At 38.4% G+C, this 19940-nt stretch overlaps 2 protein-coding genes across 2 annotated transcripts; one reads left to right on the top strand and one right to left on the bottom strand.

Annotated features, from left to right (window-relative positions):
• The first annotated feature begins 1531 nt into the window (after positions 1–1531).
• LOC111229637 (neuroepithelial cell-transforming gene 1 protein-like) lies at positions 1532–9447 on the top strand. The gene is made up of 12 exons (XM_022756051.1): positions 1532–1808; positions 3459–3525; positions 3786–3845; positions 4534–4641; positions 4746–4913; positions 5011–5073; positions 5158–5254; positions 5332–5408; positions 6176–6433; positions 6678–6848; positions 6968–7154; positions 8366–9447. The coding sequence occupies exons 1-12, from the start codon at positions 1663–1665 to the stop codon at positions 8695–8697; spliced, it is 1734 nt and encodes a 577-aa protein (XP_022611772.1). The 5' UTR covers positions 1532–1662; the 3' UTR covers positions 8698–9447.
• Positions 9448–12458: 3011 nt separating this feature from the next.
• On the bottom strand, positions 12459–17925 carry LOC111229664 (ankyrin repeat and SOCS box protein 13-like). Its single transcript, XM_022756082.1, has 6 exons — positions 17696–17925; positions 16278–16477; positions 15992–16142; positions 15065–15199; positions 13857–14048; positions 12459–13759 (listed from the first exon to the last, which is right to left on the bottom strand). The coding sequence occupies exons 1-6, from the start codon at positions 17736–17738 to the stop codon at positions 13611–13613; spliced, it is 870 nt and encodes a 289-aa protein (XP_022611803.1). The 5' UTR covers positions 17739–17925; the 3' UTR covers positions 12459–13610.
• Between the last annotated feature and the right edge of the window lie 2015 nt (positions 17926–19940).

The following is a 19940-nucleotide window of genomic DNA, read 5'->3' as shown; positions in this document are numbered from 1 at the left end:
CTTCCCTTGGATGATTTATTATTCATGAACCGCACTCTGAAGCAAAGAAATTCAAAGACAGTGAGACAAAATTTCTGACAACATTGTTTTTATCAAATTTGACATGTATTGCTTTCGCTGAAATGAAAATAAGGTTCTCAGTTGTAAAGTATATATCAAATGCAATATGCATGAGATGAAAGAAAGTTTCAAACAAGCATCCTGATGTAATATTTATATGGTTATATTTATTTTTATTTATATTTGCATTCCTGTCTCTAAGTACAAACAAGTCCATGTATTCAAATGAGACATTTTACATGCTGTTATTATATTTTCTCTGTAATGTCAGAAAAGGTTCATTGTCTTTCTTGCTTTAGTCCTCCAGTCTGGCTCATGCACCCTGACAGTAAAGGCAAATAAGGGACCTTGGGCAAAAATAAGATGCTGGGACCTACAGATACGCCCCGCTAACACCAACTCTCTTTGCATTGTATACTGTATGTACTCTGTCACCTTCAAAGGCCTATCAACAACTGTGCAGAGCAGATTGCACATGACAGCTGAATTATGAGTATCAAAATCAGAATCAACTTCATTGCCAAAGTTGCTGAAGCTTGCTGAAGCTGAAAAATGTAAGTAAGAAGAAGATGCACATTCAGACATTCAGTTATATAGATAAGGAAACATATAAACATATTACTATCATGTGCAGGCAAGTAGGAATGAAAATAGATATGTATAAATAATATCTGGTCAACATAGTATTGTTCCTATACACGTTAAATCGTTACTGTATATTGTCTATATGGGGTAGTGGTGTGGTTCTTACTATTCTAAAGAACAAGGTAGTAGTGAGTGTTTATCAATACAAAGCCCATTAGAATTAATATTGTATGGGTAATATTGTAAACAATCTATATTCAGAGGTGGTGGCCATATATTGATGGATTGAGTCTATATGTACACGCATTATGTTTCACCTTAAGTCCCAGAAACCAAGTAATGCGCCTGGAATACAACACAGCTACACATTTGCAACATGTCTGTAAGTTACAGTTAATTTTATGTTTGTGAGCTCCTTCAGCACCATTTAAACTCTATGAGATATAACTAAAAAATAAATAAATAAATCCCAATTGAGTCCGTATGCCTATTAATTGGTATTAATTGTTTATTGTTGGTGTTGGCACTGTGCCCTCCATAATCTGTATTGAGATAAATCTGTGATGTGTAGGCCTAGATATAGGGGAAGATACACGTCTCCGTATTATGTTATTCATTATTATTACAGTTTATGTGTTATGTCCAGGTACCTCCCTGTGAATATACTCATGCAGAAGCTTAATAAAGAAATAATCGTAACAAAAATAAATCTGAATGAGAAGTGGAGAATAAGCCTCGTTTCCATTATTCTCCGCCTCATTCAACATCATTTTATAGAATTCTGACTGGCCCCTCCCATCTCGTGGTATGCAAGCTCTGAGCGCTCTGCTGATTGGTCCATTTCCAAGATTCCGCCATATTCAAACTTCCGCCGTGGTGTGTGTTCTGTTGTCATCGATCTCCTGCTTTCTTTGTACACATTGGGATCAGTTTTTACACGGCTGGTCGTCGTCCTTTGCTCACTTAGCTACAACTACGCCTCGATATAAGTGATTTCAAAACGAAGCCTCTCGCAAAATGGAAGAAAATGAAGAGGTTTGTGGAGGAACGATGGAAAATAAAAGGCAAAAGCTTCGCAGGATGTCATCGAGGACGTCCAATGCCAGTGTCATCAACGATGCAGAGCCCTCTCCACAAACACTCCGGAGAAACAACTCCAAAAAGTACGTGGATCATGTCTTAAAATACAAAAATCCTCCTTTATTTCATAGCTCTGTTGCAATATAATGTGGCTATTGCACTCTTTATTGTGGCTAATGGTACCTGGTTAATCAACGGTGACGGGCAGGACTGGTATTGTAACTGGCAAAGGATGCCTTCAGGTGCACCTCGGAAAACATAACATTAAACTTTTAAACGACGTGGTGAAGTATTGCAAACATCTCTTTAGTAATTAATTACTTGTCATAACTAATTGCAAGTAAATTAAAGAATGAAGGCAGATTTCAAGTTAGAATTGTTTTTAATCATTTATCAGTTGAGCATTTTTCTTGGATTAATTGATTAATCATTTCGTAGTTTCATTTTAGAGGTTGGAACCACTAAACGATCTGCTTGATCAATAATCAAAATACTTAGCCTAATTTTCAGCTGATCAACTATTCGACTGATCATTTCTGAACTAGAATCAATGGTAGTGTAAGTTAGACGCAACAATAAATTATATCAGCACACTATTAGTAGGGTATGCTAAATGTGTTTCTGCTGCTTTTCTGTTTTGAATAGCCAAAGGCAATTAGATAAAGTTATAATTTATTTCATTCAATTCTATCAGCCAATGCCATCTTCATCAGGTCAGTACTGTTTATACCTCCAATACAGGGCAGTTCTGAAACTCACTGACTTGCCTTTAGATACATATACTGTATGTGCATGATTTGACTTGCATTGCACCTCTACTTGTTCTTACAGGCTAAAATGCTAAAATGTTAAATGCTATAAGTATTGATATCTGCAGATATATTTGGTAAAGAGATTTGTATTGGCTTCAAATTCATGATTGCACAGTGTCAAATGGTTAGCTTGCAGTCATTACTCTGTTTACATGTTGACGTGTTTCTGTGTCCCCTACAAATCATTTCCCAACAGCATCTATTTTGTAGATAAATGCAACTTTACCAGTTATTTTCATTACTTTCTTGTATCCTTCACTCTCCACTTATTTTCAGCATAGCTTAAAGGCATGAGCACAAGAACTGGGTTGTGTGTAGCGGGGTGTGCAGCTGACCTTGGACTTGACATCACCCTCTGGGAGTCACATCCTAAGAAGAAGACATTGTAACTCTCTGTAGCTTCATTGTTTTGTCACCATAACTGACTTTTTCCTGCAGCAGCAGTGAGCAGTCAGACTCCTTATATGGTTTTAAATATTAATATCCCTCCGTCTTCATCCACAACACTTGACATATTTGAAACAGTGACTGGAACAGAAATGGGACACAAACGGCATCTGTCATATTAACAGCTGTAATGCATTCTCCATTAAAATGATAACTTTCTATCTCCATCTACTTCTGGATACATTTGATTGACCATTTTCATAAACCAGCTACCTAGAATGAATGAATTGAAATTCAGGTGAAGTTGTTTTGTGAGGTGCTTCAGCTGCCAATGTCTGCATATTAGATTCTGTCCATCTTGTCTATCAATAGAAGACAAGGAAACATCCTTTCCCAAAGTTTTTGTTACCAGACAGCCAGCTAATGGGGAGCAAAATTTAAAAACAGACATAAGTAAGCGAAGCTGTCAATGAAGTAGATATAAACTTATTTTCACTGTGCAAAGCCAAACGTGATTTGTCTCGTTTCTTGTAGACCTCCACTGCAGAGAGGAAGCTCCTTCACGTTTCTGACACCAGGGACTCCATGGGACTTCAGTCTAGTGAGTTAATGTTGAAAACCAAACGCTATCGTGTTACACTGCAGTGGTCACATCCTCACACTATTATCTGTTTGTTGAGCAAATGAAAATAAAACATGACTGTCATAAGCCATACATGTGACTTGTACATGAACTGCATCTCTGATACTTGGATTGTGTTTTATATGTAGGAATATTTCATAATGTTGCTGAAAATCTATTGTTTGAACTCTCAGTGCACCTGTGAAAGTATCAAGTGTGTCTTTCTTGTATTTCTGCAGAAGAGAAAGCGCAAAGAGAAGGAGGATGACACGGTCAGTCTGTCGAGCTTCGACCTCAAGGTGAGAGTCAGGACAGCCTCTTGTTTGTCCACTGGGTGCAGGTCTGCACCAGACCTGCTTTAATCGCTCAAACTTTAATCCTTTTACATGACTCAGGTTCTCAGCTACACAGGAAGCCATGAGCGCTCTCGTGTGTTATGTGCTCAGGATAATCTCTCAAACTGGCACAACCGGTGTGTGTCTGAGGATAATAATGATAATGGTGAAAGAAACTGTTGCTCAAGACGATCAGTCTTTTAGCGCTGTAATGGTTACAAATTCATGGTTCAGTTGAGTGCATTGAGTGGTTTAATACACTTATACAGCATCAACACTTGCATTTTGATATTAACATTAAACTTTAATAAAAGACGGCTATGATATTTAGGAGGATTGTAGGATTCCCTAATTTGAGAGGTTTCTCAGCAGGATAAATCACACTAAACAAAAGTATTTCTTTGCAATTATACAAACACTGTATATAATAATGTGTATATACTGTATGTATGTATAATTGCTGATTTTTTTTTTTTTTTTTTTGACACATGTTGAATAAAATAATTTAAAGGTAAATGTTTTAATCCCAATATCTGCTTGAGAGTCTTGTGTTAAACAATACCATATTATCCAAGATATTGTTGCAGCGCTACAGTATACACCTCAATACAATCAAGTGGAATTAAAGAGAGTTTATTTCTTTGATTCGCAGGAACCCAGTAACAAGCGTGTACGACCACTGGCCAAAGTTTCATCCCTTGTCAACTTGATATCTCCTTCAAAGAATGGGGCAGTGCGGCGCTTTGGCCAGACCATCCAGGTACAGGGCATTGTCTTTTCTGTGACACTCACTCTTCAAATTGACCATGTGGAAATTTAGATGAGTATAATTTGTTTGACTCTCAAATATTTCTTTTTTTCTAGTCAATGTCATTACGTGGTGATAGCAAGTCACCAGGGATGTCGCTCAAAGCCAGCAGCAAGGCAGCAGGTCCCACTCCCACTAAACGCAGAAACAGTACGCTGTGGTCAGAGACACTGGACGTACATCAGAAGAGCACGTTCTCCACCAAAGAGATCAAGAGACAAGAGGTTGTGTGCTTCAGTCTAGAGTGCGGTCATCTTAAGAGTACAGAGAGCAGAAAAACTAACTTCTCCTGCGGTGGTTTCTTTCTTCTTTCTTCTCCAGGCAATTTATGAGCTTTACAGAGGAGAGCAGGATCTCATTGAAGATCTCCAACTTGCACGAAAGGTTAGAAAATAAAATGTAATCATTTATTTAAAAAATCAAAACATTTACTCTTTCTTTGTTAACGGCTTCTTTGCTCATCTTCAGGCGTATCATGATCCGATGCTAAAGCTCTCTATAATGACAGAGGAGGAACTAGGTCACATATTTGGGGACCTGGATGCATACATCCCCTTACATGAAGGTAAGATATCACCAACCATTATTTGACTTTAATTCTAAAATGTGTTTCTGACCATGTGTGAACTATTTTCTCTGCAGACTTACTGATGAAACTGACCGAGGAAACAGGCCCTGATGGAACAGTAGCTCAGATCGGACAGATAGTAATAGACTGGGTACGTATGGTAGCAAACTAACATTCTGAGAATATAGTAAGAGGATGTTTACCTTTCACACATGGTTCCTACTGGGCCTTTTTAAGACCTTTTTGATAACATATAGAACACATAACACAGTTTAATACCTGTTTCACAGTTAAACTGGTCAAAGTATGATGGAAAACCAGTAGGGATTATACAGCCTAGAATTGTTTATTATTATATCCAGTTTTTCAGTTGTTTCTAGCAGTATATAGCAGTAATTCCTAATGCATAAAATGAAATTAATTATGCATTAATTTAATCGGACATGGATAAGCTGCAGAAAATGGATGGATGGACCCATTAAAAATTACAAATTAATTTAAGTTTTGGCTATAATTGACACATGCCCATTATGAGACGAGCCTTCGTAGCTACTGTAGCTAGCTAATAGATGTGACGGTGTTTGCATCAGGTTTGACGGTGCTGACTGAAACTTAACTAAAATGTATTGGTCCTGCAGCACAACCCACTGTCAAAAAATCACACTTAGTTTAGAGGTGCATAACATCTCCAGACAACCAGGAATGGCATACAGAAACATATTATAACATTTCTGTTTACGGTACATTCAAGAGAAAATATTCAAGATTTTAAAATAAAAAAATAAAAGACTTTTTTGGAAGATACCAAATTCATTATTTCTTAAGACTTGTCAAGACCTGCAGATACCTTGATACATAGTCTTCAAATACTGTAAGTTTTCAACAACAAAGTTGGAACCTGGTTTTGTATCTTCTCAGCTGCCTGGTCTGAATGCTTACAAAAACTACTGCAGCAACCAGCTTGCAGCGAAAGCCCTGCTTGACCAGAAAAAGCAGGACAGGCGGGTCCAGGACTTCCTGCAGCGCTGCCTGGAGTCGCCCTTCAGCAGGAAGCTTGACCTCTGGAGCTTCCTAGACATCCCACGATCACGCCTGGTGAAATACCCACTGCTGCTGCGAGAGATCCTGAGACACACTCCTCCTGATCACCCAGACGTAGCCAGTCTGGATCGAGCTGTATGATATCTACTTTCTACATATCTTTGCTATCTCAGATATGACTGTTGTTGCTTACATTCAGCTTTTAGATCTGATAAATCACCTGGCTATAGCAATTATGGTGTGCTATTATTATTATTATTATTATTATGGCTATAGCCTATAATAATACACCTTAATTTTATAGTTATAGAACATCTCTACGGTTATTGATTCTTGTGCATTTTCCCCAGTAGTCATAAGTCTTTCTTTAATTATCCAGATCACAATAATCCAGGAGATTCTGTCTGATATCAACGTGAGGAAAGGGGAGTCTGAGTGCCAGTATTATATAGACAAACTGGAGTACCTGGATGATAAGCAGCGGGACCCTCTCATAGACAACTGTAAGACCCTACTTTGTCATGGTGAGCTGCGGAACAAGAGTGGCTCGGTGAGAATTGGGATTACTTTCCATATTATTACCATCCACGTGCTATGAAATTACTATCAACAGGCAGTTTGTCTTGTATTAAAGTAAATTTCATTCCCTTTGAACATGTTTCTCTACAGAGGCTGCACGTGTTCCTTTTCTCTGAGCTGCTGGTTTTGACCCGACCGGTGACACGTAACGACAGGAGCTGCTTCCAGGTGTATCGACAGCCTATCCCGGTTCGGGACTTGGCTCTAGAGGACCTGCAGGATGGAGAGATCCGCATGGGGGGGTCATTCAGAGGGGCTTTCACCAACGCAGAGAAAGGTGGGTTGAGTTGTGTTGCACTCCATCTTGTGCTGAGGCATTTTCTCAGATTTGTGTCACCCTTTTTAATTTTTGATTGTTTCATCGATTTGATGGATTTGTTCCTTTTCTGTCTTTTGTATTGTTTTAAATTTGTTATCCCAATTTCCCAAAGGGACCACAATGGTGAAAAAGCTCTAGGCTTTAATGTGTTATCCTGACTTTTTCCCTTTATCTATGCACAGAAACTATCGTACAAAATCAATCAATCAATCAATCAATCAATCAATCTTTTAGGTTTTGCTCCATTGGTCAGACAAAATAAATTGAAGATGCTACTTTGTGCTCTGGGAATTTATTTTGTGCTGACTTTGTATGGACTAAGATTAAGAGAAAACAGAGTAATCACAACAAATAATCATTAGTTGCAGCCCTTTTGTGGAAGTAGGGTTTCATTATTGTTTGGTTTCACCCATTCTGTTGAATCTTCCAAGCTTTTCTGAATCACCTGGTTACACTGGGAACATGCCCTGAGCTGTAAGGGAGGGGTTGGTTGTGGCTCCAGTGTTCAATAGTGGAATTAAGCTTAACTTGAATCTTCTCTATGCTGCAACTTTAGATTTTGCTGTTGCACAAGCAGGCCTACGCCAACATGAAAACAGAACAGTTAGTGGTTATAAAATTTCACAGAGAAGTAAATAGACACCGTATTTACTCCCGTCACTGCAGCTGAACCGCTGTTTTTAGTATATTTGTACTTTATGGAATGCCATTAAAACTTGATTTTGTCTAGACTTTGCGGCCTTAAAGGACCAGTGTGTAGGATTTAGGGGGCTTTATTTGCAGAAATGGAACATAACATTTATACTTATGCTTTCATTAGTGTATAATCACTTGAAAGTGAGAGTCATTGTGTTTTTGCTAGCTTAAAATTATTTCATCTGTTGCATGTTGCACTGCCATATTTCTACAGTAGCCCAGAACAGACAAACCAAACACTGGCTCTAGAGAGGGCCTTGTGTGTTTATGTTGCCTGAAGGCCACTGTAGGTTGTCCTACATGCTTGGAAAGGGAGGGGTTAGGGGAGGAGTATTCGGTTGGTTGCAATCTGTAACCTCACCACTAGATGCCAATGAATCCTACACACTGGTCCTTTTAAAGAGATCTTTTTTTTTTCTTTTTTTTTTTAAATCTTTTTTGACTGTCTTTCTTTGCTTTCTGTGTCTCTCCAGTGAAGAACGTTTTCCGTGTGAGCTCTCTGGATCCATCCCATGGCCAGTCCCACACCTTGCATGTCAATGATGTCTACCACAAACAGCAGTGGCTCAACTGCCTACGCACTGCGATGGCCCAGCAACAGGAGGCTCCACCTAGAGTTCAGCAGGGAGAAGCTGTCAGAGCCAAACGGCGCTCTTCTGCTCGCTCAGCCACCGTCTATGATGAAGAGACAGACGAGAACTGTCCGCCTGTCTCTGGCCCTAAACTCAGGCCTCAGACACTCTCCAAAACCAGACTGGACCAGAAGTTACAAGGCTCAGTAAAGAGGAAGGAGACTGGAGTGTAGACATTTAACCTGACCTGATGGTTCTCAAATGGGTTCCTCTCAGACAGGCGCATGTATTCAACATGCCCCTTGTTCGTCACGTCATTGAATTTTCATGCAACCACTGATTTTGCGCTCTTGCTTCATCTCTGTAGCTGCACTGAAAAAGCCTTTCCAATCATTTCCGTCCAAATGTATATCAAATTTTAGTCTTAAAACGTGTAATTAGTTTACATAAAAAGTTATGTGCTAGTGTGACTGAAATAGATGTTTACACCAGCTTAATGTGTGTGGAATTAGGGTTTTCTGTGTCTACCTGAGCTAAAACAACCTAATACCACTTGTAGTTTTTTTTGTTTTGTTTCATCAATCATTTCAGTGTCACACATTTAAACTTTCCTTTTTTTTTTTTTTTTGCTGTAATCAAAATGTCAGAGCAGCTATAGTGTAAGCAGCATGTGTGCAGTTGTCTGTTGTAAGTGTTATGTGTGCAAAGATAAGGGACCAAGAAGAAGAAATTGTGATGGCCTCAGCTGTACAGGAAGCCGTTGAGTTCGAACAGCTAAAAATGTTGTGAGATTAGATACAAGATAATGACCAGAACCCTGACCATAGATAAGATAAGGTAAAACATTTCTTGGGAAAAAAATCAGACAAATCTACATGTATTCATTTGTGTTCAGTGGAAAATTGTTAATCATTGAAAAATAAAACACTTGTTTGTACTTTAAGAGTCCTGAGTGTGACTCACTGTGAGGTTATTGTTGTTGTTACAACACGTCTTCAGTTGTACTTTGACCCCTTTGTCACTTCCTTTTACTGTTGACAGAGCTGTTTGACATTATGTCGCAACATTTATAGGGCAAACAGAAGCTGAGCTAAAAACTGAACTTGACTCCTTTCAGACAGACTAGCTGTTAAAAATGATATATCTGTAATGTAGTTGTGTACATTTTCACTTGAAAATGATACAGTTGTAAAAAAAAAAAAAAGTCATCATTGCATTTTTTATTAGATCCATTTGAATCATCAAGTCACTTTTACTGGTAAATTATTTTCAGTTTAGAAGCACATTTGACTCCCATCTTCTACCTTCTCTCTGTCATCAGATGTTAATGACTGCATGGCGAGGCTTGTTGATGAATGGGCTTGATCGGCCCGCTAATCAGTTGTTTTGGCCTGAAAGGGTTCATTTTTACCTACATGTAAATGTCAATTTTTGTGTAATTAAATTATAGCTAAATATCAGTTGTAATGCCAGTGTTTGTCTGGTGTTTATACTCACTGTAAAACCGCTGATTATCCACTTTGGTGTATTAGAGTGACTGTCTAGTATTTTATCACTTGCTTATGATGAAGAAAATCTGTACAGAAAACAAAGGGGCCCCTTGCAAAGTGTCAGCTGTTGAACCTGCAGTATTTATAGCTCATGGTATGCCGCCAACACTAACAGCTTCGCTACAGCCTTGCTGAACATCTTCTTCAAAATGTAGTTTTCTGCTGAAATAGGACACTGTTGAATGTGTGGCTCATATGACCTGATCATGGCAGAAAGTCCATGCAGTCTTTCTGGTAGGGTTATAAACGCAACAGTTCAAGTAAAACTAATAGTTACGCAGCTACACTCCCTGGTATTTGTCTCCACCATGCTCCCACCATGGCCCTTCATGCTTTTTCTTGGTTGTGTGGTTCATGGTTCCCCATCACAACCCCAATGCCCAGTTCCTACACATGACAAGATCAAGGAAGTGAAATTATTTTTCATCAGAAAAGAGAAGAAAAAGTTTTTTACTATTATTTGGTTAACTTTGTAGTGTTACACATAGTTTACAAAAGTCCTGCAACAGTTTCTGCTGTTGGAAATGTGTGTTGTGTTCTATAAGTCATCTGGAGGAGTATTTTTTTATCATTCATACATTTGCATTAGTACTTAATTTTGTTGTCTGAAGTTAATCATTAATGCAACAGTTAATGTTTTCACAAATAGAGTGAAGGTCTCACAAATCTGAAGCTGTGTTTTTACACAGATACTGGAGTCTACTTGTTCACCATGTCCAGATTTGACAATTATAAATGTAACTTAAGGAGTTTTCAGGCCACAGCTGGTCTATTGGTGTCAGGATGGAGAAAAACACTGAAGTAGCCCTGTTTGTTTTCATAAATAAAAAAAAAGCTTGAACTAGAATACCCAACACCCTTTCAAAACAACAGGAGGTAATGAAAAGGGGAATGGGTCAGTACTTCAACTCATGGTGTATTGGTAGAAACTGATATTACAGGTTGTTGTAGTCGGGCGTGTCGGACAGGAAGTAGCAGCTCAGGCTAGCTGCTGTGATGATGGCAGGGGGCTTAAATACTAAATATTAATACTGAAATATTACACTTAAATTTGTCCTTATCCCTAATGCACTTTTTTCGTGCACTTCTTGTTTACTCTTTGCTTTTGCTTGAGCTGTTGGCAGGATTTATAGTGATGGGTCATACTCTCTGCAGGAGCAAATATTAAATTTTATACACAGGACATACTTTACCCCAAACTTTGCCAATAAAATCTATAACTTTGTCTCCCCAACTCTGTTTCATGTGTAAATCAGGGACAAGGACACTGATGCAACAAGGACTGTAAGAAAATACAGGCTTATTGGTCTGAGGTATATGAAATATGAAAAAAAAAATTGCTTTGTCTCCTCTTATATATTTGTTATACTGTAAAACACTCATAGGTTTATCCTGAACCTGACTGCTTACTGAACCTTCTCATTTACTTGGCAAAGGAATAAATTCTTGTTTCATGGTCACCTCTAAATGTGGCTAACTCAGATAGCTTGTCTGCTGCCACTGGAGAAACTAACATATGATTTACTAACAAATCTGCAGGACGGCTTCTTTACCATCACTTCTTTACCTGTGCTCATGTCATTCACAATCAACTGTCAATTTTTGTAGCAGCGGCTCATGTTGGGACATGCTGACTGAGTCAGACTGAATAAATACATTTTCGTTCTGTGCTTCATTTTCATTACAGATTGTCTGCCAATTGCTCTCATCTAATCTTCGGTAGTACTTTTCCTCTCTGCCTACCCTGATGTGCTAGGTGTTGGTTCTGTGATAACCTCGTTTTTTTTTCTTCCCTGTTTTTCTATTCTCTGCCCACTCTCTGTATGCCTGCCTGCTTTGTAAAGAGACTCTAGCTGTGATGCCTGTTAAAAGGGTTGTTGTACAGATTCCTTGCTGCAAATTCACCAGTATTGATAGACCAAAAGGTTTTGGTTAAGTTTTTTTTCACCCAGTCCTGTTCAGAAAATTGTCACTTGCTGTAAACATGTAGTCCCTTCAGGAGATTAATGCAAGAACTGGGCTTGGATAACTGTTCACCGACTACAACTGCTCAATCTTTCTTTAGCGATGTACCAACCATCTCGCCACTATCTAAAATGTTGAGGGACTGATGACTTGGCAAGGTTACCCAGATTTAAAGTCATAATGTAATGATTTGCTTTTTTACCTAAACTGTGCCTTTAATTTGTTAATTGATTTGCTAGTGCATCTTTGTGTCCTGGAGGTCTCACATTTTTGTTCCAAAGCTCCCTAACTAACATTTTCCCTTTCATTTTAAATGTATACAATACAGTTTTTGGATGTTTTTTTCCTAATGTTTCCAATTATTTAAATGCAGTATGAATTAATTAATTAGCAGAAAACTAACCAATTTTTAATTCTGAAGTTGTAAATTAAATTACACTAAAAGACACAACACAGAAAAAATGTTTTGGTCTATTTATTTACACAAATTTAATAGAGGTAGAACCATCTGTATTATTTACAAATTTACATTAAAAATATATAGTCACAGAATATATACAAATAAATACAAATCCTATTCAAAACACTTCATGTACCATCGAAGATATTGTATTACAGGATCTATGATGAAATCACACTTACATTCACACTTACTTGGTCATCATAAGCAAGCCAAGAAAGAAAAAAAGAAAAAACAAATACTGACATTAACTCTGACTCAAACGACTACAAGTTATGTGAAATGTTCCGTCGTGTTGCCAAAGCCTCTGAGAATTGACGGTGTTCAAGGTGTGTTCAGTCATTGCTGCTGCTGCTGCTGCTGATGCTTCTGCTCTGTTTGAAAGCGGGCTGGGCTATGCTGGAAATTATGTGAGGTGACTGGACTTTGTAAATTTGTAATGTACTACTTAGTGGTTAAGTTATAGTCCGTCCTGCTGTCACAAATGCAAATAGGTAACAGGAAAGTCTCTGCTTGATGGCCAGTCTGTACACGCCCACACAATTCTGAGAGGAGATCTGATCAGCCAGAATAATTCGAATCACCTGTGCAGGTTTACCACTGGTGTGCATGGTCTTTACTCGCTAGTTGTTCTAGTCTTTCACCCTTCACCCTTCAAACCCTCTTAACTACCAAGGGCAGCCATTTTTCTACTACCTGCCAAGGATGAAACAGCAGAGTTGAAGAAAATGAGTGGCTTCTGGAGAGTGAGTAAATATTATCGGCCAGAAAACACGTCTCCAGTCAGATGCTAGTGATACTCTGTGTCTGTTGAATGTATAAGAGAGCAGTTGTTTGCTAATGGGTTAGCAATAATACCTGCTAAGCTAATGATATATCTGGGCTGTCTTTCTGTTCCCTAATGGTCAAAAATCTATTAATGTAGCACAACGTGAATGAGCAAATTAAGCCCTTTTCAGTTTGCTTGGATCAACAGCCTGAGTATTTAAGCTAATGAAATCTCTGTGCACCCTACTAGTCTGGCAGTGTTCAGATTTTTCATCAGTGCTGTACCTCCTCCAACTTCAACATCCTATCATAAGACTTTTCTGAGAGATATCCACAGAGTCAGCAGGCATAACAGGTCTAGATTTAACCATCTTAGAGCTGCATTTCAAGTTTCTTGTAGTGATTAAATTTCAATAACTGGAGGTGGCATATAAGAAAGAAAACTAATGATGCGATTAGGTAAAGCCAGCTGGGAAACAACTTCACGTGCTCTTGTTCCGAGAGCCCTCCTAACAGCCACTCTGCTGATCTGCTGTAGACTGAGGGGAGTATCTAAAAAACACAAAACAACAGAGGTTATAATTCACTGATGCTCTTAGATGATCTACAAACAAACAGTGACGGGATGCACACTTCGTACACAACTTACTCTCATAGAACTCAAGGCAGAGGTAACAGGGAGATCCCAGACTGGTGTACTGGATGGGTTTTTTGTTCAGGTTATCCCTGGCATACACATTCCCCCCAAATTCCACAAGTAGCTCAACCAAGTCAAGGTTCTTTGTTTTGGCTGCATGATGAAGGGCAGTCTCATGTAGCTTGGCAGCATTAACATTTGCCCCTTAGGGAAAGAGAGACAGAACTACATGAGTGAGAGAAGTAGCTCTTTTGTCTGCAGCGTTTGTGTTTATAGATTAATTTTAAATTCCATAATAACTTTATAAAGGAATATCATTAGCAGTACACATGGAAACCAACTAGCTGTTACTCAAGCAATACTTAACCAGCTGAGTACAAAACTACAGTGTGAATGCAGCAGGCTCATTGTGCAGCAGTGAGCAGGCTCTCAGTTTGTCTGACTGTGGCCTGTAACTGTCAAATCAACTAAGAGACGCAATGAGCAAAAAAAACATATTGACAATTTGCAGAGGAGCAAGGAGATCTATAGATGTAATGTTATTCTTAGCATTAATTGTTAAGTTGGTAGTTACAGCATTAAAACCACTTTAGGCCATTGGTGAAGTCAAAATTTCACAGCTTCGTCTATGTGACTTGGTCCATGTTAATGACTGCTTCAACCACTGGATAACAAAACGCAGACAACAAACGTGCTGCTTCACTTCACTCTCTTAAAGTGTATCACTCTGCCAGTCTAAGCAATTAGTAACACTGTAGGCAAGGTGTACAATTATATACTGTATATACTATCTACACATAAATAAGGATATTTCAAGTTGTAAAATTGATATAATGACCAGTAATAATATAAATCATCTCGATTAACATTAGTGGAATAAAGCGATTTACAAAGTAAATCTTTATAAAATGCAATCTCATTTTACAGTAATATCGATACTGTGATATGGAGACTGAACAATTGAGTTTGTAGGGGTAATGAGCTAGTTACTGTAACATCACGATTTACCTTAAATGTTGTCGTTTCTCAGATTCTCAGATCTCAAAGCATTTTTTAAAAATGTTGCTGACTGATTAATCAATACCAAAAATATTCTTTACTTGCAGTTCTAACAACCAAAAAATCTCTTAAAAAGTATTCATATCCAGGTTGTGACCCAAAAATATTGTTACATTTAATTTTACCTATTTCTGGTTTGCAGTAGATTGACATGGACTCACCTGAATTGAGCAGGACTTTAGCGCAGTCATAGTGTTGCCTGGCACAGGCTACGTGAAGCGGTGTCCCATAGTGGCAGTCATGGGCCTCCATGAAAGCTCCTTGATCAATCATGAGCTGAACACAATCCGAATTACCTATTTTGAGAGACAGGCAAATTTTTTTCTATTTAGAACTAAATTAAATACTCTGCAGCATATCGTCTTTCCAAGCACAGCTGGGGAAAAAAAACCCGGGAAGCAAGAAGGCACTCATTTCCTGTGCAATTGAAAAGTGGCTGTAAAACATTTGTGGTTTTGTCCTTCGCAGAGGACGGGAGCTGGTGTACAGCTTGAATAGATTTTGGCTGAAGTTGCACTATATAGCTTTCTCCTTATCAGTCATTACTGTTTTCAGATCAATAATGCAATCGTCCCAGTAGGTTTCAGTGAATATTACCAGCAAGGCTATGATCCCACAGTCTTACTGGTAATTGTGTCATTGTTTTTTTGTTTTTTTTTATTGCTACATCTTGAAAGGCTTTTAAATACACTACGTCTGGGAGAAACTGTCTAAGTTTGCTATGAAAAGAGACATGTTCAAATGTTTTCCAACTGTTTACGAAGTGGGTAAAATTAGATTTGTGCGCAACATTTCCCTCCCCAGCTTCTTACATATAGTCTATGCTCCCAGCACTATTTAATGATGAGGAACATTTTGTAGTTAAGGCCTGCCTTAATTATTCTAATTTATTTGAGAACATTATAACCTGTGTTCACTCTTTCCACAAACATAACTTGTTCTCCCAGATTTTTGTCCTGTACTAACACAGTACAAACACTGTGTGGAACTCAGTCTGGAAATGTGAGACCAGTGAAGAAAAGACACACAATGCACAGATACATAGCTCTACACATATTCCTATCAGTATGTTCTATCTGAAGACGCACCTCCCATGCATGCCTCATGAAGAGGTGAGAATGTAAACAGTGGAGGGTTAACTGTTGCTCCATACTCCAACAGTAGCTTAACACATTCAAGGCTACCAGCTGCACAGGCGTCACACAGTGGAGTGCTACCATCGATGTTACGAGCATCCACCTGTAGGACATAGAGGCATAATGAAGTCACACATACACCATATGTCAATCATGTGCCAATGACGAAAGCCATTAACTTGCCTTGATCCTCTTGTGAAATGATCTTGTTGTCGAAACGGTTCTGACATTGGCTTACCTGCGCACCAGCGTCCAGCAGCAGTCTGACACACTGGGTCTGTCCCTGTATACACGCCTCGTGCAGCGGGGTGATGGAGTCAACAGCCACGATGTTAACTGCTGCCCCTCCCTCAATCAGTTGCTGCAGCTGGAGGGCTCTGCCCTGTGCAGCGGCCTCGTGCACTGCTGACCGGTCTGTCCAGAATCCAAGACCATGAGCTGCAAATATGTGAAACCAAACAAAGACTGAGCCTGTCTATTCATGATGTTTACATTTTGTGGGTGTTGACTTATGATTTATACCTAATCTCTTCAAGTTCATTTAGTCAATCCAATTGTGCAAATGTGCTGAAATATTGTTTCTTTTTTGTTTAGCCTCAACCACAGTGAGATTTTCATACAATTCCTTATAAAACATGAAAAAAGTATTTATGTAGGTCAGTAATTTTACTAGTGTAGTAAAATAACTGCAGTTCAAAGACTAAATTATGATGTGCTTTATTTCAGTATCTACTATAATATGCACATTAAGCAACTGTGGTTTAAATCACCCAGGTTTGTAAGCTTGACATGTTTTACAAATCATGACCATCCTACTCATTAAATGGTACAGAAAGGGTCACAGTAAAGATAGCATGTATAGTACGATCAAAGGCTGAAACTAACAATTATTTTCATGCATGCTGCTTATTTTCTCGATGAATTGCTTTGTCTATAAAATAAAATAAAAAACATAAAAATTCCAATTGCAATATCTTAGAGCATATGGTGACATCTTCAAATGTCGTTTTGTCCAACCAACAGTCAAATACCCAAAAAATATTCAATTTGCTATAACATAAAAACTGAAACCACCAAATATTTAAATATAAAAAGACTTAAACGATTGATCGATTATAAAAAAAATAGTTGCCAATTAAATGTCTTTCGATTGAATAGCCAATTAATTGACTAATCATTGCAGGTCTGGTATGATCCAAGCCATCATAATAGTACAATAGTATATTGGATTGTATTACATTGTAATGCGTATGTTATAAGGTCCACTGACTTGTACATTCACAGGGTCGATGCTTTGCGACATAAATCCCTATTGAAGTATTTCACATTTGCTGTCACAGAGAAAAGCTGAGTCTAAGATTGTTGTCCATTCACTGATTTTAATTGCACAGCATGCACTTTAGTGTCCGGTGGCCTCACTAACGAGCTTACAGCTTGCTGCCATGCTCTCAAATTAACAACCACTTTAAGGAAGCATGCTAACTGACGGGGACCTAGCTATACGTCCGACCGATACGAAAAGATAGTCAACATGAAATTAAAACTAGTGACAGCTGGTTTTATCGCAGCTACCAAATCCATCCGACCCTTCGCTCAGTTAAAGCAGTTAAACGGTTGTCTTGGGTTACTGTTGGTCACCAACTGTAAGCTCCTTACCGATTTCTCCATACAAGGACGGTCTGGCCCGAGTGATCTCCATTTCATGTTACCGTTTCCTTCTCCGTGAACCACGTAGATTCAGCCAAACATGTAATTCATTTTCGAGCAAAGGAATACAAACTGAAAGGTCTGCATTGTTATAAAGAACACACCGGGCAGCCGTCTGCTCTGTCAGAGTAGTTGAAGTGCAGTCCAAATAAACAATGGTGTGGAATCCTGGGAAATGTAGGCGACTGACCTACAAAGGAGGCGACCATTGAATCATCTACAGAGTTAAAGAAAATAGCACACAAACAAATACTTAAAAACAATGCTAAAGAAATGATTTATATGTTTATTTGTTGACTTAATTAGCTGCATATTTCCTCCAAGTTTCCAGAGTGTGGAGTTAGCTAGCTCGCTAATACCAATATAAATAACTAGCTAGCTTGTTTTGTGTTTTTAAAAGCTAACATGTCTATCTTTAGCTATTGTGACACTCACTAAGACATAAGATGCTGTGACCATGACTATTAAGAGAGCTATTTATTTATTATATATTAATTAGCACATGCAATGCTTGCCTACATTTCTTATGGCAAATTCAGCAACATCGCAATCACTTATTCCTTTTTACATTTGGCAAACATTTGTTATACGTTCAGTGTGGAGAAGGAAAAGTTGTTATCCTCGAATTCCAATGTTATCACATATTGAAAATTATCCCACACCACAAAAGGTGTTAAGACTTTTTGATCAACTATGTATTTATTGCAATTTTGATTTGAATGTTTCAATAGTATGTAGGCTACACAAACTAATCACATTTTAAAGATTGCATAACACACATAGTTATGAAAGACACTGGATTGTATGTGTCATTTCATGTCAGTAGTGTCAGTTAAAAGTCATTTGGATTTAGTTGCAAAGAAAAACACCAAAAATCCCCATATCATTGGAGTGGCCAACCCTCAATAGTTCCTTGCTTGCTGCAGTTAAATATGTTTTGTTGTAGACTAAAATGGCTAAGCAACTCCTGGAGTTCCCCTTGGTAAAACATAATGTTTAAGCAGGTGCATGCTGCCTTGTTGTCTTACATATCTGGGGTGTATGAGCTGAGATTTTGCAAGTTGCTTGCAAGTTGCACATTACTTTGCCCCAACTGAATATAGTGAAACAGCAATAACCTCTCTAACCAATTACAACCAATTGTAACACATCTGATCTGTATTCAAACAAGGTTTTTATGCATTTTTGTTTGGACCAAGATGTTAAAGTACACCTAATTCTTCTTTGAAGTCATCTTCATAGCAAGCATCAACACTGAAGATGTGTGACTATAGTTGCTATATTGCCATTGATATTTCCTGTTGTTGTACATCTGGTAATTCTAAATGCCCAGCAACATAATAATGCTGCTTATATTTGTTTGTGTTACATGTCTTGCAAATTAACTAACAAAAGTTTCCAGTCAGACTTTGTAGTTGTCTAGGGTCTATACCACAACCCATGTGCAAGTAAATACGAAATATTTCTGGTCTGACAGGGGCATCAGACCCCCCCCCCCCAGCACACACACACACACACACCACACACACACACACACACACTCATATATATATATATATCTATATATATATAGATATATATAGATATATATATGTCGTAATCCTTCCCTTTGGCTAATTGTTAGAGAATGCAGAAACAGTGAAACAGTTGGAGCTTGTGAGATCTTTTAGGTTCCATCAACACACTGTTATCGGTGAACAAATGCTGTTGTAACCACTTAACATCAATCAGTAAAATTTGGTCAGAATTCAGTATTATGGCATTATGTTTTGTGTTAATCTCACAGGCAGTTTCCGAAATTGTATGTCATGCACAAACAACCAAAACAACTTGAGTTGTATTTGCTCATATTTCATTGGTGCATATTTCATTGTGGTTACATACTAAATGAAAAATGCATAAATAAGATTCTCAGCCACAACTCTTGCAGAGTTAGTGTATTTTAACATGCAGAGATATGTGGCAAATATCAACCGTGTTTGAGCTGAGGTGATTCTGGCCCGAGGAGGCAGTTGTGTTGCTTGGGAACAGCAGAGCGTCAACCTTTTCACAACAGGTTAAGATGAGGCGCTGCAAGATGTGCATTCTCGCAACCCCCTTTGGCCCTGCAGTGAAAAGCCTTATTGGCTAGTGGGAGGCCGCTTTAACTGTTCCCCCCTGTATTCCAGTGGCCATATTTCAGCTAAATTTGATA

The sequence above is a fragment of the Seriola dumerili genome, unplaced genomic scaffold (assembly GCF_002260705.1).
Source record: "Seriola dumerili isolate Sdu_G_001 unplaced genomic scaffold, Sdu_1.0 BDQW01000242.1, whole genome shotgun sequence".
Taxonomy (NCBI): Eukaryota; Metazoa; Chordata; class Actinopteri; order Carangiformes; family Carangidae; genus Seriola; species Seriola dumerili.
This window is presented reverse-complemented; position numbering and strand designations above follow the sequence as displayed.